At 33.4% G+C, this 21,598-nt stretch overlaps 3 protein-coding genes across 4 annotated transcripts; all 3 read left to right on the top strand.

Moving 5' to 3' along the window:
* The first annotated feature begins 3,303 nt into the window (after nucleotides 1–3,303).
* On the top strand, nucleotides 3,304–6,253 carry LOC114168971 (G-type lectin S-receptor-like serine/threonine-protein kinase LECRK3). The gene is made up of 2 exons (XM_028053976.1): nucleotides 3,304–4,251; nucleotides 4,400–6,253. Exons 1-2 carry the CDS (start codon nucleotides 3,333–3,335, stop codon nucleotides 5,983–5,985), a joined length of 2,505 nt encoding a protein of 834 aa, XP_027909777.1. The 5' UTR covers nucleotides 3,304–3,332; the 3' UTR covers nucleotides 5,986–6,253.
* A 2,197-nt stretch (nucleotides 6,254–8,450) lies between these two features.
* LOC114169700 (protein EMSY-LIKE 3-like) lies at nucleotides 8,451–13,999 on the top strand. Of its 2 annotated transcripts, none has more exons than XM_028054965.1 (10): nucleotides 8,451–8,694; nucleotides 9,521–9,753; nucleotides 9,854–9,963; nucleotides 10,083–10,335; nucleotides 10,436–10,642; nucleotides 10,727–10,795; nucleotides 11,345–11,587; nucleotides 12,630–12,698; nucleotides 12,809–12,872; nucleotides 13,651–13,999. In XM_028054965.1, exons 1-10 carry the CDS (start codon nucleotides 8,667–8,669, stop codon nucleotides 13,698–13,700), a joined length of 1,326 nt encoding a protein of 441 aa, XP_027910766.1. In that variant the 5' UTR covers nucleotides 8,451–8,666; the 3' UTR covers nucleotides 13,701–13,999. The 2 variants fall into 2 exon arrangements, with proteins under 2 accessions (XP_027910766.1, XP_027910767.1); XM_028054966.1 differs by lacking the exon at nucleotides 8,451–8,694 and adding an exon at nucleotides 8,713–8,991.
* Nucleotides 14,000–14,780: 781 nt separating this feature from the next.
* On the top strand, nucleotides 14,781–20,772 carry LOC114170044 (glutamate-rich WD repeat-containing protein 1-like). Its single transcript, XM_028055518.1, has 13 exons — nucleotides 14,781–15,171; nucleotides 15,936–16,000; nucleotides 16,137–16,300; nucleotides 16,616–16,694; nucleotides 17,029–17,205; nucleotides 17,299–17,397; nucleotides 18,930–19,095; nucleotides 19,207–19,313; nucleotides 19,388–19,527; nucleotides 19,616–19,688; nucleotides 19,879–19,994; nucleotides 20,183–20,300; nucleotides 20,399–20,772. The coding sequence occupies exons 2-13, from the start codon at nucleotides 15,953–15,955 to the stop codon at nucleotides 20,525–20,527; spliced, it is 1,416 nt and encodes a 471-aa protein (XP_027911319.1). The 5' UTR covers nucleotides 14,781–15,171; nucleotides 15,936–15,952; the 3' UTR covers nucleotides 20,528–20,772.
* The last annotated feature ends 826 nt before the right edge of the window (nucleotides 20,773–21,598 follow it).

Here is a 21,598-nt window from a genome sequence, read left to right as displayed (position 1 = left end):
AATATTATGTAAAAAAAACTAGAAAAATTAATCAACATTTCTTATATCGGTCAAGTCAATCCAACCCTCTTTTATCATGAGTTAAAACCAAACATAACGTTTGGATTGTCATTCTTAATACTATGTAATCATTGATACAACTTAACCAATATTTTTTATTTTTTATTGTTTTCAATTTTATAACATGTTTCAATGGAAGATTCCTAATACACCTTAGACCATCTTTAATGCAAGAGTTACCATGTAAAATTTTCTTTTTTGGTCTCACTGTAACACTCATGTTTGTTACAACTTGTTAGAAAAATGGATGTTTTTAAAACATTTTTGTTTACTATGTTTAAGACTTCTTACAACTCATTGGAAAAGAATATACTTTTAGCATTTTTGTTTTTATTTTTAGATTTTGGAATCTTTTATAATAATCGTAATCTTAAATTTTATGTCGTATATTTTTGATTTAGACGTCTTAAATTTATGACTTTTTTATATGATACGGGAATGTGGCTAGTATTATATTTATGATCTTAAATATAAACATATAAAGAAAGACACCTTAATAACAGATCTGTAAAGTGTATCTCAACAAACTACCACAATAAATGTCACCATTTTTTTATAGAAATAAAATAAAGATAGCAAACATTTATCGAATTTTCTAATAGATTATATGTTAAATTATTCAAGAGGTTTTTATTGTTATAGTCAAATCTCAATAGATTCCCTCATTTTTATTTTACTTAATTGAGTTTTTATTTTGAAAAATTCGTTGTAATTAGGTCATTTTGGTTAGTAGTACATTAACATGGTTAATTATGTATTACGTGTTAGCATGTGATTTTTCTATTTTTTTAATTATTTATTTATTTTTTATAATTTAAAAAATAAAAATTGTCACGTGTCAATTTGATATTGTGTCAAGTGACAGAGACAATGTGATGTGATAGTGATAATGTCAAGTGTCACATTAGATGTGAAAAGTCTTAATGTAATCCTTGTATTTGTTATTTTATCTCATTTGAGACCAATTTTTTTAAAACTGAATCAATTTCATTCCTATATAAAATTTAATTTTTATATAAATTTTACAATGGTACTTTTATTATAATTGATATTTTTAACAAAATTAAGTTTATTTAAATGTATATTTTGCATTGAATTTTATTTAAATTTTGTTTTATATATATATATATATATTTAATTTATAGATAAATGTTAGAGTTGCTTTAAAAATAAAAACTTTATAAATTCAAATATAAAATTTTAAAACAATTTTATTCAAATCCAATGTCCTTCGTTATATCTACATTTTTCTGCTAATTTTTCTACAAAAGACTTAGAAATACCTCATAGCTATGATAAGAATCAATAATAGTGTCAGATTTAAAACTCTAAGTCAATGGAAACGATATACTGATGGAGGAAGGCAAATATATAAGATTAGAGCAGAGTAAAATATATATTTTTTTTATATACTTAGTAATAATTTTAACAAAACAAAGAATGAACTTATCTACCCTCGTGTACGTGTAGGTCGGCCATCGATCAACAATAGACTCTCCACTACTTTGATCTCTTATCCTATATGCTAAAATATTAAAACACAAAGAAATTCTTGTGACCACTTTAAATTTAAGTTGGCGTCAAAGTTAGTAAGGTGATGTTAAACCAAGTTAACATGCTCAAGGACTCATTCTTCAAAAGAAAAAACAAAAAATCTTACAAGTTAAAAAAGTAAAACCAATGAAAATTTTGGCAATCTTCCAATAAAATTGGTTCATTTGTCACGGATGAACAAAGAAAGAAAGCTCAATTTAATAAAAAGGGTAATGTTTTACAATTTTCATACTAGTTGGAAAAAATTCTTGCAACAACAAAGAAAAAATAGTGAAGAGTGGTAGTTTACAAAAGTCATGGAAAAATAGTGAAGAGTGGTAGTTTACAAAAGTCATGGAGGGATTACCAACTTTGAGAAACTCAAAATTACAGAAAAAGTAGCAAAAGCACAAGAAAGATCACAGATTATGCCATTTACACTCAAAATTTGAGTTCTCATGCTCACACTTTCTGCCTTGTAACATAAACTGACTGTGAAATGATTCACCAATTTATACCTTAGAGTACATCGTCTTTAAGAATCTAAATATCTAAATATGAATCTAAGTCTCACATTAATTAAAAATGAGAAAGTAGAGCATTATATAATTTTTCTTAATTTGATTTTGAAAGGTATTCTCTACCTTATAATTGACATTGATGCAATTTACTATCTGTATAAAGCTGTTTCTCTTTTTCTTATAGTATGACATATGAAATTTGACAAACAGTTAGTATTTGATAAACATTTTCTAAGTTACACACTTGGTCGAAACTTCATTGTATTTATTTAGTATGCAGATATTAAGGTAGTTCAGCCTTCTCTGTCCACACATCCTTATATTGGACCTTCTCAACATTATATCAATTGAATTAATCAAGAATAGCATAAAATTGATGAAATTTATTATTTATGAATAAAAATAATTGCTTTATTATTTAAGGCATTTGACCACATCAGACTTTGTAGGTTCTTATTTATTTATTTTTACATAATTAGGATAGTTTTTTTTTAATTATCAAAATTAATTTATCGAAAATATTAAATAAAGGACCAGTTGGGTTTCAAAAAAATAAAATAAAATTCAGGACATAAAAGTTGTATTTTGTAATCTGGTTATTTTTATTAAAGTATATTGTATACACAATTTTATTTTAACTATAACTTTTATTTTTTTAAACATGATTTTAAATTTTTTATTTTTTATGCAAATTCATTTTTTTTATTTTAATCCGTTTGCATAGAAGATATTTTATTTGAATTTTCAAGAAAAAGTTATGCCTCTAAATGCAATCTTTGTTTTAAATGGAAGAATTTTCCTAAGAAACTTTATGAGGAGTTGAATAGAAAGGTAAGAGCAGGTAAAGGATTTAAATGAAGATATGTGACTTTTATAATAATTAGCAAAACTCTCAGATTCTTTATAATTTTAAATAATTTTTCAAACTTTCAAGGATTACTTATATATTTTAGCACTAAATTATTATAATTTCACAAATTTTATCGTTTAATTTTATTATCATACTTTTGAATTTTATTAATTTTATGAATCATATAGATTCGATCATCTTATGCTAATTTAGTAGTTATTTACTAATCAAATGGTTGAACATGTGCAAAGACTTTGCAGTGTTTTGTTATCATACAAAGAAAAGAAACAAAAAGCTCAAGACAAAGACCGTATCAAACAATAGCAGAGACCATGACAACAACGAAACCATGGTATCATCATATAAAAATGTTGTTCGATGAATCAAAATTCAAAGGTTGGTTGAGAGCTACGATGGCTTCTCTAACTTTTCCTTATTCGTACGTTGTTCTGCTAACCGTTCTCCTCTTTCTCTCATCTTTGTTCAGTGCCGCTACTTCTTCAAACTGTGGTGATTCTAGTGTGAACTTAACCTCCTCTCTGAACACCAATGATTCATCAACGACATGGAATTCACCTTCTGGTCACTTTACCTTTGGTTTCCAAACAGTTGTATACGACAACAAGGAGTTCATGTACGTGCTCGGAGTTTGGTTTGCCAAAGACCCCAACAAAACCATGGTATGGTATGCAAAGCCAGAAAACGAAAAATCTCATCTTTTTCCATTAGGGTCAACGGTGAATGTCACAGACAAAGGAATTGTAGTGTATGATCCAAAGGGTCGTGACATGTTGTGGCAACGTCCAGAAAACAACACTGTTGCTTTGGTATCGTGTGCTTCTGTGCTGGACAGTGGAAGTTTTGAGCTTGTGGGTGAGGATGGGAAGAAGGTTTGGGAGAGCTTTGAGGAACCCACAGACACTATTTTGCCTGGTCAGAATCTGTCTAGGCCTAGAAGCTTCAGAGCACGCCAATCTGATGCGAGTTTTGATGATGGGAACTTTGAACTCAGTTGGCAGGGTGATAGCAACTTGGTTCTTTACTATTATCCAAAATCAAGCAACGATGATGGTGAAAGAGCTGAGTCTCCAACACACGAGGCTTATTGGGCCACTGGAACTGTCGGAACTGAATCACAGCTTTTCTTTGACGAGTTTGGACACATGTACATAAAAAATGACACGGGCACGGTGCTCAGTGATATCACAAATGGTGGATCTGATGAGTTCTTTTACATGGCGAGAATTGACCCTGATGGGGTTTTCAGACTATATCGCCACCCAAAAGGTGTGTACCTATGAAAAACATCGTCATTGCCATTTGTTTCATGTTTAAGATATAGAACTATGTTTGAGATAGAAGATATAGAACCATGTTATTCTTAATGTTTCAGAAATATGTTCTTAATTTGGTAGTATCTATGTTTCAAATATAGATGAGAACAAAGGTGTTGCTAATAGCTGCAGTGCAAGGTGGTGGAGTGTGGAGCAAAAGCATCCAGATGATATTTGCCTTTCCTTCACGAAGCAAACTGGGAATGTTATCTGTGGTTTTAACAGCTACTGTGTTAGCATCGGTGACAGGACCAATTGTGAGTGCCCAGAACATTATTCTCCTTTCGAACATGACAATCTCATAGGTTGTAGACCAGATTTTCCACTGCCCAGTTGCAACAGAGACGGGTGGGAGCAGAATAAGGATCTTGTAGATTTCAACGAGTACACCAATCTGGACTGGCCTCTCTCGGATTATGACAGATTAATAGAAACTGGAATGAACAAGAGTTTGTGCAGACAAAGGTGCCTTGAAGATTGCTTTTGTGCTGTGGCCATATACGGAGAAGGAAGTTGTTGGAAGAAGAAGTATCCTCTGAGCAATGGAAGAAAACATGGTAATGTGACTAGAATAGCTCTTGTCAAGGTGCCTAAAACAGATTTAAACAACGGTGGAAAAGAACAGACCACACTTGTTCTTGTCGTGTCAATACTCCTAGGAAGCTCAGTGTTCATCAATGTTGTCCTACTTGTTGCTTTGTTTGCTGCTTTTTTCATTTTCTACCACAAGAGGCTTTTGAACAGTGAAAACCTATCAGTTGGTACGGTGAGTCACTTCACCTACAAGGAGCTCGAAGAAGCAACCACAGGGTTCAAACAAATGCTGGGTCGAGGTGCTTTTGGGAAAGTTTATAAAGGGGTGTTGAGATCAAGATCAAACACGAGTAGGTACGTTGCAGTGAAGAGGCTTGACAAGGTTGTGCAAGAAGGTGAGAAGGAGTTCAAAACAGAAGTGAGTGTGATTGGACAAACACACCACAGAAACTTGGTTCGTCTGTTTGGTTATTGTGATGAAGGGGAGCATCGTCTTCTGGTGTACGAGTACATGAGCAATGGTTCATTGGCTGGTTTTGTGTTTGGGATCTCAAGGCCTCATTGGAACCAAAGAGTGCAAATTGCTCTGGGGATTGCAAGAGGGCTAACATATTTGCATGAAGAGTGCAGCACTCAGATAATTCACTGTGACATAAAGCCTCAGAATATACTCTTGGATGAGTTTTTCACTCCAAGGATTGGTGATTTTGGGTTGGCGAAGTTGTTGCTGGCCGAGCAAAGTAAAGCTGCTAGAACTGGTTTGAGAGGGACAATTGGTTACTTTGCACCAGAATGGTTTAGGAAAGCTACGATCACAACGAAAATAGATGTTTACAGCTTTGGAGTGGTGCTGTTGGAGATCATATGTTGCAAGTCAAGTGTTGGTTTTGCGTTGGAGAGTGAAGAAGAGGCACTCATAGATTGGGCTTATCGGTGTTATAGCCAAGGGAAGGTGGGTAAAATGGTGGAGAATGATGAGGAGGCTGAGAATGATGTGAAGAGAGTGGAGAAGCATGTGATGGTAGCAATTTGGTGCATTCAAGAGGATCCTTCACTGAGACCTTCCATGAAAAAGGTTACACAGATGCTTGAGGGTGTTACACCAGTTTCTGTGCCCCCTTGCCCTTCTATCTTCACTTCATCTTCTTTTTAAACCTTGATTACTTTGTAACTGCTTGATGGTCTTACCAAAATTTTCTTTAATATCGGTAGAAATACAACATCAGGGAACTTCAATTCAAATATAAGATATTAACACCACCGACTCAAAACTTTAGATTATATAATATATCTGCTGGGTGTGAAAGTAGGTCAACATTTCTATGGGCAAATAGGGAGTTTCCTAATACTTATCCAAGTACTTATTATTTTTGGATTTTGGATTGTAATCGATATTTTATTAGTTTCAGTCCTTTTGATTATTCGAAATATGTAAACTATTCTCACTTTCGATCATAATTTATTTGATTATGTTTTTGAATTTATTTGAGATGTTAACAAAACTCAGATAGGAGAAGAATATGGTTTGTGCATTCTTTTTATTGGAATTTTGTTTTTATCTATGTTTGTTTCTAATTGGTCAAGGGCGAGTTTATGAGTCTTCGTTGTTTTGATACGATGTTAATCATTTTAATTTTTATTCGATATCAGACTTAAACTCATTCTTAAATTTTCGGTCGATGGTTATACTTAATGTAAGTGTTGCAAGGGAAACTTTTGATGGAAAGAATCTTCACATTTGGAATTCTTCAAATACATGAATATTATGAAGACGAACTAATGATTCTGATACCGGTTTTTTTTGAAGGAAATTCGCAAAATATTCAACATAATTTTTCTAGTATCTTGGAAGTGATTCATTTTAGTGGTTGGTTTCTTTCATTCATCTTATGCAACTTTCCAAAATTGTGATTTGGCTCTGAACTTTCCAGATAAATATGTGTGCAGTATTATTAGATTTTGTTTTCTGTCAAAACTGAAATTGGATGAATATAATAAGAGAAGATAGAAATGATTTAGGTTAACTATCATGTTTCAGATAATGTTTATTTAAAAATTGGATGTTTTCATTTCACAAATAACGTATCCTATAGTAGAACAAGATAATAAAATATTTATAAATTATTATTGGTTTTAAATAAAAAGTAAGAGATATGAATAATCTTTAACTCTCTTTTTTTTTCCTACAGATAATAATGTTTTAATATTAAGTTAGTCAAAATATCGTTCTTAAATTTATTATCCAGTTTGATATTAATATGATTATTGGACATATATATTTTATATATAATCTTTGCTTTTATTTTTTAAAAGTATATTTTTAATAAATTTTTCAAAAGATATATAACAGTATTTTTTTTAACCAAACACAATAAACCCTGAAGATAATTGAATAAAAAAATACGAAACTAAATAAATAAATAAAAATATTTAACTAAAATTTTAGTTATCCAAGAAGCACAAGTGTACAATTTTAATATTTTACACTCTATAACTGTAGGATCTTATTTTTTAAGTTTGATTTCATTTTTTTATAATTAGGGTTACTGTATTTAAGATATCGTACTTTAATAATAATTAACTTGATGTTGATTTCATTCTAAATAAAGGTTAATATGTTTTTGTCTCTTAAGTTTCATTAAATTTTGGAATTAGTCTTTCTTGGAAATTTTATACCAATCTAGTATTTCATCTTTAAAAATCGTGAATCCAGTCATTCTTATCAAATTTTGTTAATTTTATTTAATATTTTAAACGCATTTTATGATAATATTTGAGTTAACATTGAAACGAAAATGTGTCAAACAGGGTAAACAATTCAAATACTAGCATGAGATGTGGTTGAAACGTCAGATAAAACTTAACAAAATTAAAAAGATTAAATTCACGCATTTTTTAAAGATGGAGGATTAATTAATCAAAAGTTTTAAAAATGACTAATTCCAAATTTAACTGAGTCTTGGACCAAAAACATATTTAATCTTTAAATAAATTGTAATTGATGTGAACAAACTCTTGGTTAATGATAATGTCTCTTGGTTAATGATAATGTATAAGAAGATAGTTTATTTAATATCAAATATTTTAGTATTTGATGTGAAGATGAAAATTCAATTAAGTTTTTTTATTAAATTTAGTTATTTAAAAAAATAATAATTAGCTAAACTTTTATACAAATTTAATCTTTCACAAGCTATAAATGTAGGATCTTAATCTTTTTTTTTCAATCTCAATATTTTTTTTCTAGTATAACTAGGGTTAATGCATTTAAAGTATCATTTACTTCAATAATGAGTAACTTGATCATGATTTCACTTCAAATAAATTGTAATTGATTAGAAACAATTTTAATGAACCATAACAAACCCTATATTAATGTTAATGTGTAAGTAAATGATACTTTGTTTAATATCAAATATCTTCTTATTACTTGATGTGAAACAATTTAAATCAACAAAATCTAGATTAATGTTGATATATAAGAAGAAGATAGTTCTTTAATTATCAAATTTGTCAACTTTTATGAAAACTTAATTAAGCTATTATCTATAAAATTTTAAAATAGTATTATTTTAAAAATAATATATTATTTATGTAACACAGAGAGAGCGAAATTGAGATATTGTATTGCATTGGAGTTAGAGGGTATTTTGTAATTTTGTGTTGTGTGACGGTGGCTGAGAGTGTCCGAGTCGGAGTCCGAGTCGACCCGCCGCGATCTCATACACTCATTCATTTTCTCCGACTCACAAACCCAACCTTTTTGTTTTTTCTTCGCTTCTTCTCTTCCAATCCCAATCGCTCCACCGGATTGCTTCGATCTGCAAGCTGGCTATGGACTACGAACCCTACGACAGTAGCGGTAATCTCTCTCTCTCTCTCTACTCTCTCTCCTCCTTTTAGGTTTAGGGTTAGGGTTTCTCTTTTTCTCTTCTTCTTCTTCTTCTTCTTCAATCTCCCTCAGCTCCTTTATTTTAATTTTTTCCGAATCGAAACTCCTACGGACAAAATAACCGAAGTGCCGGAGCCGCAACGACTTACGGCATCGATTCGTCCGACGATTTGTGTTTCTGTTTGGTTTTCCTCGATGAGCAGCTACTGAGATACGCTCTTTGCTTTGTGGTTCTTGCTCGTTTACTCGCGTGGCCTGAAATTGGGGGTGAGGCAGGGGGTTTAATTGGGGAACGAAAAGATACTGTCTGTGCTTCGAGTCGAGATCCTGGAATGTTTTTCTTTTTTTCGTGCTGTTGTCTTTGAATGGGTTATGTTATGTTCTCTTTGAGTGGTTTACTGTGATATTGACCAACGTTGAATTTAAGCTTGGGGATTATGGGCTCTGTTAACGGAGTTCTTAATGGGTCAAACAAATGCTGGCATTAATGTGTTGGAATTTGAATAATTCGTGCATGGTGAGAAGTTGGTGGATTGTTTTTAGTTTGTAATTGGTTTAACCCAGGCAAAGCAACGGCATCTGGTTGTTTTTTTTATGTGCTGGTTGTGTCTTGTGCTGTGTGGTTAGTTACTGCTGCTGCTCCTTATGCAGAGAAGTGTTAGTTGCAGTGTGTTTCCTGTGGATGGGTTTAGCTTTCTGACAGTGCTGACAAATATTGGGGTGTTGATATTTGATTCCTGAGTTTAAGGTTCGGACTTGGTTTTTATGTTGCTTTACTTGGTTGTGATGATTTCAGGAACTGATGATGATCTTCCACCAACACATCAAAATAGAATTTCCAGGGGAGGAGGTGGAGGAGGAGGAGGTGGGGGACGTCTTGCCGGGAATGGAAGATCTGCTGTTGGTTCAATTCCGTACCCTAGGATGTATGGGGAAATTGATATGGAGACCCAAATTCATCAGCTTGAGCAAGAGGCTTACAGTTCAGTTTTAAGAGCTTTTAAAGCTCAAGCTGATGCCATCACTTGGGTATGCTTTTTTATTGTTGTTTGTACAAATATAATGTTTTTGAAAATTTTTATTAGGTTTAAGTGACTTCTATTCACACCTGACACATTTTGTTTTTCAGGAGAAAGAAAGTTTGATTACAGAGCTGAGAAAAGAGCTGAGATTGTCGAATGAGGAGCACAGAGAACTTCTTGGGCGAGTTAATGCAGATGATGTGATCCGGAGGATAAGGTCTGATTGAATATTGAAGCACGGTTTTTGTTATTCTTTTTTGTAGTTTGTCATGAATTTCCACATATGCATGCACTGTCATTGTTGTCAATAAATGCTTTACTGGATAATGACACCAGGGAGTGGAGACAGACGGGAGGCCATCAGCCTGGTGTACTTAATACTGGTCAAGGTCTTCATGACTCGGTTCCCAGTCCCACAGTCTCTGCTTCTCGCAAGAAGCAGAAGATTACACCATCCGTACCATCACGATCTTTTGCCGGGCCTTCTCCCCCGTTTCACCCCCAAACAGTGAGTGCACCCCACCAACCATCTTCTTCTGCAGCAAAACGAGGATCTGTTCCTGGATCAAAGGGAAAAAAACACAAACCAGTAAGTTGGTTTTGTATAGAATCTTGAGTGCTTTTTTTTTTTCTTTTTTCTTTTTATGTACGTTCACTGAGTTTATTGTGATTTGTTCTTTCACTTGCAGGGTCAAATATTACCTGGAGTCTCTTCGATGAAGCAGTACCCTTCCACTGGACCAGGTGGAAGGACTCAAGTGCCAAATAGAGCTGTCACGGGTGAGCATGCAGAAGGAGCATCATTTGACTCTTTGGTTGGTAGGAGAGTGCGGACAAGATGGCCTGATGATAATAACTTTTATGAAGCTGTTATCACAAACTACAATCCGGCTGATGTATTTACAAACCTGAATTACTTAGGCATTTGTTTTCCATTAATATGTTGCTTAAATGTTCACTTTTGTTCCTAACTTTTTCAGGGACGCCATAATCTTGTCTATGACATGGGGAGCGCAAATGAAACATGGGAATGGGTTAATCTTTCAGAGGTATATCTGTCCTCCTCTGGTGATAACTGATTTAATCTGCCTATTGGATTATTCTTTTTAACACTTACTTTTGGTACTTCATTTTTATAACACTTACTGTAAGATGGATGTTACATTATTTGATGTGTTTCTTTATCTCATTTTTTGTATTTTAGTCCTGGATATTGTGGCTGCTTCGTGGTCCACTTTATTGATGGTTAAAGATCGTAAAATATTGTGGTTCTAGGTTTAAGAAACTTGACAAAACCCAAATCGAGAGCAAAATTAAGTATGTAATGTGTGTTCAATACACCTGATTAGTGTAACACTGACATGTATAAAACAGAAACCCCTAGTGAAGCAAACAATATTTTCATTTGTTTTTAACTTTCATTTAATTCTCAATTGTGTTTCTGTGATTTTGGTAAGATGGAATACATGATTGTCCTATTTTCATGAATGTTTAATACAGCCTGGAATATGGTTTTAAAAAGTCTTGATATTGACATGTTTAACACTTGTTAATGATATATTGTTTTTGCTAATTCAGATGCAGTATTTTAACTGCAGATATCTCCTGAAGATATTCAGTGGGTTGGTGAGGATCCAGGAATCAATCATCGTGGGGGTTTTGGGGGCTCTGGTCATGGGATGAATAGGTCAGTTGGACGGGATGGTGTTCCTGGAGGTGGAAGAGGTAGGGGAGCTACAAAGGGGCAATCCAGAAAAGATTTTTTGTCATCACAAAATGGCATAGGAAAGAAGGCGCCTGATGATATACAAATACTTCACACAGACACACTAATCAAGGAGGTAATGGAAAGCATTTCAATTTGAACACTCTTTGAGATAGTTTTATCTTTTATGGTTTTAATTGATAAAGCAATAGATAGTCTTGCTGAGCCCTGATCACATGAAGTATAGCAGTTCACTTGCTGTCTCTATAAAGTTTCCGACTGCGTATTCTCCAGTGTAGTGAAAATCGTGGTTAAAAACTTGGAAACACACGATTTTGCCCACCATGTCCAATTTAGAGCCCATGTAAGATCGAGCTAGAGTGGGATTGGTGGAATCATTGTTGAAGATCGTGTAAATGGTCAAATCACAGTCTTTTTGTGTTGAGTCGCGATTTAGGGTGTGGGGTTCTGCATTACTCAAAACTCTTCTTGGGTCTATGGTTTCTGGGTGAAAACTCAAGCCCAATAAGTTGACCTCCTTCATGCACAATTGGTTTCATGTAATTACGTTATTGGTCTTGTGTTCCTCCTTTCTTCTTTTCTGCAAGCAACCTTTTTCCCCAAAAGAAAACTTGACCAATTGCTCGATCATACTAGAATGTAAAGCTGTGCAAAAGCATACCACTCGGTTTCACGTTTTTCTCCTTCACTCACAGTTGTAACTTTTTTTTCAATTATTTAAATTATTTGTTGTCGCACACACACACACATGTATTATGTCATAGTAGAATCTACTATATATGTTATAATCCCACAATTCTGATTGCTTGACCATACCATGATTTACAATGAGTTGTATCACAATCCCATGATTTACTATCTTGAGCCCTTTAGGATCCCAACCATAATCTCAATCTTTACTACCTTGGTATTCTCTATCCGCAAACTGCAAAACGTTCTACCTAATTACAAATATACCCTGATACACAACTGCGATCAGTTATTTTCTATGAGTAACTTCAAAGAGGCATTTTTTTAACACTGAACTAATATGGAACAGTTAATGCAAGATAAGTTATTTCGTATCACATTCTAATAATACATGGCAGCCCGTTGGAGTTATTTATTGCTTTTCACTCCTTTATTCCATATATTAAATTTCTGTGGTGAACTCACAGGTGGAGAGGGTATTCAGTGCAAATCATCCTGATCCCCTTGAAATTGAGAAAGCAAAGAAGGTATTGAAGGTAAGGGGACCATTTTATTTCTCTGCTATTATATGTACTTAAGGTTATTGACTTCTTTGAATTTCTTGCTTTTGGCGTGTATTACCTGATCTATATTTCATGTATTGCAGGATCATGAGCAGGCTCTTATTGATGCAATTGCAAGACTTAATGATCTTTCTGATGGTGAAAGTGGTACATCTCAGTTTCTGTATCTCATTGCAATACTTCTGATTCTTTGTCTTTTCCTAATTACCCTCTAAATGGTAGTAATTATACTTGTGGTAGCTGTGTGTAGTAGTCAACTCCAGACAGCGGTATAGCAGATCATACAGTGGCTGCTCCACTAAAGACAGTTGATAGAATGAAGAAACTTAGAAAAATGTGCAAAACCCTATCAATAATCCTAACGGTTTTAAACTCTAGTACCATAAACAAATGAACAATAGGAAACTATCAGCCCTCTGAAAAAAATCCATGAAGTTACTATAACCAAAGAAGTTTCTGTTTAGATTGAATTATTTGAATGATTTCTTTTCAAGCTTCCCTATAGACCCATTGAAGATCAGGAAAAACATCTCTCCTCCCTCCAAGAAAAAGAAAAAACATATACCAAACGTGAAAGTATATTACTAGCGGGTGGTGATGCTAAGATCAATGAAGCCTTTTCTTTGAATAAATTTCCAATATAATAAATGTGTTTGGCATTCCTGTAATCATGTTTGTCATTATGAGGATTTGGGGTTACCTTGCCTGTGTGGCTGGGAAAGAGGGAGAACCTATAGAAGCAAAAACAAATTGAAAGAAATGCTGGAAGGGTAGGCGGAGAAAATTCATCCAGTAATTATTGTCTTTTATTGTCTTGTTAGTGATTCTGACATGTAATTGAGTTCTATCCGGATCTCTCTGTAATGAAAGTCTTGATGTTGAAAATTCATCCAAACAGTATATTGATGTTGTTATGGTTGTACAGATGGGGCTGGACACCATTTCTCACATGCTCAATCAATGGATCGAGAGTGATGAAGAAGACGTGTTACTTTGTACAATGAGCAGAGGAGGCAATGTGGTGCGAAATTCTGGAAAAAAGGGTGTATTACTCTTGTATTATGACATAAAGATTATTACCCTCTCTAACAGTTTATAGCTGTAGGCATTATCTAGGATGGCAAATATTGTAGTTTGGTAATAATTATTTATTTCAGTTTGAAAGTTGACCTAGGACCAGCTGATACTTGTATAATTCTATCTCACTAGTGATTAATGTGTGGTAGTGTATAAATTCTTGTATTTGATGTGTCAAATTGACCTTTGGATCCAAATCTCATTAATGACGTTTCTTAGGAGTATTTTAAGTAGGTCATACTAGTCACCATAATTACATTAACGCTTTTAATTACTTATCTTCTCTTTCTAAAACCCCAAAGGAAAACACTGTAACGAGGACGGATTAGACTTAAGTCTGAAATAAATGCAAAATTCCCAAATTTTCAACTCGAACTTGTCACGTATTCAACTTTATACAACAAACACCATATATTCCCCTTTTTAATTTCTCCTAAGGCTAATTTCTTATTTTAATTCTGTAAAAAAAATCCGTTTATCATATTTTAACATTAGTAGTTGTTTTTTATTCTAATTTTATATGATACTTAATAATTTATTATGTTAGAATAAATAACAGATGTTATGACTATTCCACGAGACACCCATTTGTTATGACACAACGTTGTCTGGTAAATATTTAAAAGATATTAAAATAAATACTATTTATTTAAAAGATATTAAAATAAATACTATTGATATATCTTAAACAAATATTAGTGATAAAAAATAGTTTTTTAAATTTTTGGAAAAATGAAAAAAAAAATCAACTTTTTATAATGACAAGAACACAAATTCACTTAATATATACAAGGATGAAATACAATGTTGTTTTTAATAAAAATAAAAATAAAATACATCCATTTCAGAAAGACAGAAAATATATTTAATCTTAAAATACTTATATTTGCTGATTATAGATTAAACCGGTCCAGCTCGCGGGTTCGAACATGGGGCTAGGGTGAATTGAAGAACCCACTTAAATTTTTAAAAAGCTATTTTCTACAATCAGAACCTAATTTCCATTCTCTCTGTTGCCGCTTTCGTCCACTTGGACACACACACACACACACACACTCCTCTGTAACACTCGTCTACGTGCTGATCCTCCGTCGTCGTCGGTCCTCCTCCGGCAGTCCTTCTCCGGTGATCGTCATCCTCCTCCATTCATCGGTTCTTAAAGTTGGTGATTCGTCTACCATTTCGTCAATTCGTCTGCGGCTACTCCTCCTCCGTCGTTGGAGGTTGCTCTTTCGCCGTGAGTCGTTGCGCGTCCGTTATTGCTCTGTTGGTTCTCTTCGTTGTGTTCTTTGTGTTCCTCAGCGACTCTCTCCGTTCCGGCGTCAGTCCTTCAGCATTCGTCTGTTGCTCCTCTGCTATTATCCTCCGGGTAGGATTAGTTTGTTAAGTCTAGTTTGTTAACTCGTCTTTTTTATTTTCAATTTGATTTCGAATGTCTTGAGGACCTGTAACAGAAGTTAAATTATACACTCCGTATTTGGTCTCTACTCTGTTGACATCCTCTGGAATCTGTTATGCTATGTCAAAGAGAGTGTATGTTCTGTTCTATTTTTTTTAGTGAAATGATGTCTTGTTTTCTCTCTTTCAGTGTTCTGTTTGGATAGGTACCTTATGTTTCCTTTCTTCCTGTTCTTTTTTTTTCTCGCAATTAATATTGTTTTATTCTTATTATTGCGGAATAGGATATCTATATGCTAACATCTATGCCTTACTGTTGTTATTTTGTGTGATCGTCTTTATATTTCAGCAGTACGCGTCTAAATAAATATTTATTATGCACTTTTCCATTTGATTGCCAGAGTTATGTACCTTCTAATATACACAGTTCAGTGAAAATTTGGTTCCAAATCGTGTTTCTTTCATTTGTACTCCCTGAGTATGGAATTTGACATTTCCCTTGACTTTTCAGTTTTACGAGCAACATGTTATTTTGAATATTAATTTGATTACATCCCATGGTTCAACAATAATGTTGTCCTGTACATTCAGGCAATTCTATTTTTATCTTTCTTGAATAGGAGATAATGTGCAAATGGGATATGCTAATTATTATTATTATTGTTGTACAATTTGGCCTAATGAGATGTTATGCAATTTCTTTAGTGACTTCTTTATCTTCTTTCATCTTCTCAGTTCCAAACTAATCCAATATGACTCGCGGAATAAAACATCGGAAGAAAGCCAAGAGCAAAAACAAGGTTAAATCTCCTTCCCTATACAAAGTTGTTTTTTATTACTATTATTATTATTATAAGCTCACTTCATTATGGTCTTTTGTGGACTATTTTCATTGTTTTTCTTTACTTTTGTTTAAATTTATGGAAAAAAAATCAGGGCTCTAAGAAAGAGAGTGGGTCTTCTTCATCTTTGGTGCCACAAATTCCAGCGAAGGTGTGGCAACCGGGGGTGGATAAGTTAGAGGAAGGTGAAGAGCTTCAGTGTGACCCTTCTGCTTACAATTCGCTTCATGCCTTTCACATTGGATGGCCCTGTTTGAGGTCTTTTTCCTGGCTCTTATTTCTGTTCAGTCATTTGTGTTTTTGGTGTTCTGTTTGAATCAGAATCGAGAAAAACTTTGAGCTTTTTTTGATAAACTAACCTGTTTTTCTTTTGCTTGTACTGTTGTTTTTGATAATAATGAAACCATAAGTTGTTATGTAAAGTTCCTTTCGAGTTGACATTGCAATTCAATTGAGAATCTTGGCCAACTTTACAGGGCATTTGCTTTACTTTCTGCTTAGTATCGGTAATTCTTCTATTTTTGCTTGTCATCAGTAAGTAATCTTCTACTTATGTTTTGGGACATTTGACAGCTTTGATATTCTACATGACTCTCTGGGCTTGGTTCGAACAGAATTTCCACATACGGTATATTTCATGGCAGGGACTCAGGTCAGTGTTGTTTCTTATATTTATTTTTGTTTGAGGATGTTTCATTATTGAAATTGAAGGTGGTTGGTATTCATGAGCAATATCACATGGGGTAGCATATATTAGGTTTTGTGGTTATAAGAAAACTTTCCTTTAGAGGGCTTTTGAGTTTTGAAAACAATTTTTTTTTCTTTATTATAATTTGTAATTATTTCGAGAAGAGTTAACTTGCTATGCGTTAAGTTAACGCATAGCAACAAATAGTTATTTGGTCACTTGCTTTGCTTCCTTTGTCTTTTTTCATGTTGCTTCTTTTGATTGAGAAACTCATGTTATGGAAATGCATGAGCCACAGGCAGAGAAACCTTCTTGGAATTCTATTGGAATTTTTAAAGTATCAAATATTTCTGGAAAGAGACGGGAACCGGTACCTAAAGTTGAAACCGATGACTCTGAAATGGATGAGGATAGTGATAGTGATGCTGATAGGGAGGATGAAGATGAAGGTGTTGTTCAGGGTCCCAGTTTGCAGGTATCTTTCTCTTCATTTTAGTATTTATCGTTTCATTTGTTCACTGCTTTAGATTTGATTATTCTATCTTTTTCATGCCTTGGTTGACTACAGTTACGAAAGGTTGCACACCAAGGATGTATCAACCGTATACGCTCCATGCCACAAAATCCCCATATATGTGCAGCTTGGGCTGATACCGGTCATGTACAGGTTAGACTTTTAAAGATTTGGTTTTCTAATTTGTCATAAATTTCAAGAAAACGTTTCCTTGTGTCTTTGGAATTAAAAATTAGGGCAAATTCATGTGATTTGGCAATGTTCATTATGTTATGTGATAAAATGAATGAAAGTAAAACTGCCATATAATGGAAAAGTGTTGTTTCATAGTCATATCGACTTTGTTTTAAGACAGTGTAATGCTAAATGTTCACGAAATGACTCGTGGCTAAGGCTAAGATTGACTATTATCTTAAGTCCTAGTATTTTATGGTTTTGGATGCTATTTCTGAGTTACATTACACTACAAATTCTTTTTTAAGTTTTCTGAGATGTATGGATTGGACCTTGACTAAGGAAATATTTGGTAAAATTGCTAGTGATTTTCTAAATAAGTAATTAGATTAGTTTTCTTAGTTTAATCTGAAACGAATTTAGATTCTATTTGTTCATGAAAGGAGCTCTTATTTGGCACTTTTAAGTTCTTTGCAGTGTCAAAATTTTCCTTCATGTTTTCCGAAGGCTTATTTTAATTTCACAATTATCTTCCAAAAATGCAACTAAGACAAAAGGTTCATAAAGGGAATCTGGGGAGTATATTATTTGATGGTTCAAGTTCTTTTCAGCCAATTGTATTGTCCAGTTTTATTTTGAATGCTATTATTTGTCTATGAGTTGACAACCCAGATTTTGATATTGCTAGTTGAGCCATTGTATATGTTCAGCATTTCCACAATGTTCATTTCCTTCACTAATCAGTGGGCTTGTACTGCACCCTTGTATAATAAAAGAATTTGCATCAAAGGTTATAGAAGATTTTAAAGATTTAGTTATTGACTTAAGGAAAATTAGGGACAAAAAGAACATGCTTTATGGTCAAAGATGAAGAAAGGGAGATTTCACCAATTCCTTGAGAAGTAACTTTGGGTTCACTGGCTAAATTAATAACATGAGGAATTTTAGGATGAGAAGTGGAAGAAAATAAGGAAGCATTATGAGAAATGTGATCAAAAGCACTTGAGTCATTTATCCATAGTCTTAAACATTCCAAGGTTTGAGAGATGCAAAGGGTGTGCTTGGCTACCCGACTTTGAACAGAGATATTTTTTATATTCTTCATTAGAAAATGTGGTTCAATCTTATTGGATTGAAGATGTTTGTTGTCTTGCTAGGAAAAGTATTCAACGAGAAACATTTATTTTGAATGTGGCCAATTCTTTTACAAAAGAAACATTGAGGACGTTTGTATTCACCTTGAGAAATGGAAGACAATTGCTAACTACCCACCTTGAGAAATGGAAGACATTGCTAACTACCTATATTAAATACCTATGTTAACAACTACCTATATTTCATACCTATTTTAACATTAGCATAATTAAATTTCTGAAATTATTAAATTATTAGCTGCTATGGTTAAACATTGTGGAGTGTATTTTCTGTCTTCTCTTTTATCAGAAAATTTATTTACCGTTCCAAGCCATGCCTTCTTTTTATATAGTTTGATACTTGAGAACAATTTGTAGGTCTGGGACCTAGGCTCTCATCTCAATGCTCTAGCTGAGACCGAAACAGAAGGTGTCCAAGGAGTTGCAGCAGTTTTTAATCAGGACCCATTGCATAAATTTAAACACAAAGACGAAGGTTATGCTATAGACTGGAGTCCTCTTGTTTCTGGAAGGCTTGTATCTGGTAATCTTTAGTTCTACTTTTTTTTCAGTTTATCTATATTTTTTTATTTTTCCCTGGTATGTCTTCATATTTTGTGATATTTTTGTGATATTAAGCATCTTCATTTTTAAGGGGATTGTGATAATAGCATTTATCTGTGGGAGCCTACATCTGCTGGAACATGGAATGTTGATAATGCTCCATTTACTGGACATGCTGCTAGTGTCGAAGATCTGCAAGTACGTGTACTAATCTCTCACGTTACTAGTTTGTCTTTATTTTTAAATGTGATAGTTGTAATGTTCAATTGCAGTGGAGCCCTACAGAACCTCACGTTTTTGCTTCTAGTTCTGTGGATGGAAATATTGCTATATGGGATATCCGTTTGGGGAAGTCACCCGCCGCATCTTTTAAAGCACATAATGCTGATGTGAATGTCATATCATGGAACAGGTATTGATTAGTACATAATTCTATGGTGTTCCATGAATTGCCATTCTAGATCTCTTCATTACTTTGTGTGCTATATTGTACTGAGCAGGTTGGCTAGTTGTATGTTGGCCTCGGGAAGTGATGATGGGACTATTTCTATTCGTGATCTCAGACTGCTCAAGGTATAGGTAGTCATCATAACGATCAAAAAGATGGTAAACATGCTTCATTTGATGCATTATGGGGAAGAAATATTATTGTGGGAGTATGATTTAGAAAGTAACTTTCATGATGTTTGATTTGTTTCAGCTTATTGATTTACTTTTTGTTGTTATTAAAGCTGACATGAAAAGAGCATTCACTTATGTGCAGGAAGGAGATTCTTTGGTAGCACATTTTGAATACCACAAGCACCCAATCACATCCATTGAGTGGAGTCCACATGAAGCCTCTTCATTGGCCGTTTCATCTGCTGATAATCAACTTACGTAAGTACAACTTTTGATACTATTCAGAGAGATTTAGTGGTAAAATAGCTGAACTTTTGTTGGACACAGAAATTTATGGTATCCTTGGATCCAAATAGCTGACTGATACCACTTGGTGGTAAAATCCTTAGTTTTTTGGTACTTTATTATGATGTGGGATTTAAATAGTTTTATAACCTTTCACACAGAATATGGGACCTTTCATTAGAAAAGGATGAAGAAGAGGAGGCTGAATTTAAAGCTAAAACCAAAGAACAAGTTAATGCTCCTGAAGATCTGCCTCCCCAACTATTATTTATTCACCAGGTAAGTTCATCCAAATGCCCAACTCTGTTTATCTGAATGGTAGAATAAACTCCCAGATTAACTGTTCATTCGTTTGTTTTTTCCTTGAATTAAAACAGGGACAGAAAGACCTGAAGGAATTACATTGGCACGCACAGATTCCTGGAATGATTGTTTCTACTGCAGCAGATGGATTCAACATACTTATGCCTTCAAATATTCAGACCACACTGCCATCAAATGGATAAGCTGTTTCTGTGCAATCTACTTGAATATTGGAGAAACTTTCTTTGTACTCTTTTTTTGCCTTTGTTCTTGTTGTTTCCTTTTTCGCCCATGCTCTGGCTTTGTATGCTTCACTTGATTTTGATGCAATTTTCGTGTATGCTGTCTAAACTGATGCTCATAGTAAGGTTAGAATGGAAACAAACAGGCTAATTTACCCGAATATTTGTCTTAATTTTGTCGTTATATTGGTACGGAATTTTGATAACTAGGATGTTAAATTTTTATGTGAACTTGTGTGATTCCCCTCTCCATAGTCTAATCACATGGAAAAAGACTCCTAAATATCTTCATATTCAATGTAAGTATTTTAAGGATTAAATATATTTTCTGTCTTTCTGAAATGGATGTGTTTTATTAAAAACAAAATTGTGTTTCATCCTTGTATGTAAATTAAGTGAATTTGTGTTCTTGTCATTATAGAAAGTTGATTTTTTTTTTCTTTTCTCCAAAAATTTAAAATAATTTTTTGTCTCTAATATTCGTTTAGGATATATAAATAGTAATTTTTTAATATTTTCTAAAAATTACCTGGTTACTTGTCTCGCAACAAATGGGTGTCTGAATGAATAGTCATCAAATCTCTAATTCTAAGCAATTAGTAAGTACAATATAAAATTAAAATAAAAAACAGCTACTAATGTTAAAATATGGTAAAGGGATTTTTTTCTTACAGAAATTAAAATAAGAAAATTAGTCGTAGGAGAAACTAAAACTATCTTTAAGTGAAAGGGGAATATATATCAAAATTAAGTTTTCTCTTTTAAGTTAATTACGTGTTCGCGTTGAAGGACGCGATATATATATAGTAAATTTGTCCTTCTTCTTCAACAACGATTCATGTCATTATCAATGTAAGAAAAACATCATACGAAAACTATGCTAATTTATATTTGTATACAAAAAATTGTATGGAGTTATTGGGACAAAAAAACAGAATTATCTAGTACGTGTTTTTTTTTCTTAATAATTGTGTCGCTGCTGTTTTGGCGTAACATCTGATGTCTAAGTCAATCCTTAAATTGTTATTGGAC

The sequence above is a fragment of the Vigna unguiculata genome, chromosome 11 (genome assembly GCF_004118075.2).
Source record: "Vigna unguiculata cultivar IT97K-499-35 chromosome 11, ASM411807v1, whole genome shotgun sequence".
Taxonomy (NCBI): domain Eukaryota; kingdom Viridiplantae; phylum Streptophyta; class Magnoliopsida; order Fabales; family Fabaceae; genus Vigna; species Vigna unguiculata.
This window is presented reverse-complemented; position numbering and strand designations above follow the sequence as displayed.

Bases quoted from the DNA above. Each gene is read 5' to 3' on its own strand.
- LOC114170044 (XM_028055518.1), top strand. From the start codon at position 15,953: ATGACTCGCGGAATAAAACATCGGAAGAAAGCCAAGAGCAAAAACAAG. The intron at 19,528-19,615 runs GTATTGATTAGT...TGTACTGAGCAG, and splicing joins AATGTCATATCATGGAACAG to GTTGGCTAGTTGTATGTTGG. The intron at 19,689-19,878 runs GTATAGGTAGTC...ACTTATGTGCAG, and splicing joins GTGATCTCAGACTGCTCAAG to GAAGGAGATTCTTTGGTAGC.
- LOC114169700 (XM_028054965.1), top strand. From the start codon at position 8,667: ATGGACTACGAACCCTACGACAGTAGCG. The intron at 8,695-9,520 runs GTAATCTCTCTC...TGATGATTTCAG, and splicing joins CGAACCCTACGACAGTAGCG to GAACTGATGATGATCTTCCA. The intron at 12,699-12,808 runs GTAAGGGGACCA...CATGTATTGCAG, and splicing joins AAGCAAAGAAGGTATTGAAG to GATCATGAGCAGGCTCTTAT.
- LOC114168971 (XM_028053976.1), top strand. From the start codon at position 3,333: ATGTTGTTCGATGAATCAAAATTCAAAGGTTGGTTGAGAGCTACGATG. The intron at 4,252-4,399 runs GTGTGTACCTAT...TTTCAAATATAG, and splicing joins ACTATATCGCCACCCAAAAG to ATGAGAACAAAGGTGTTGCT.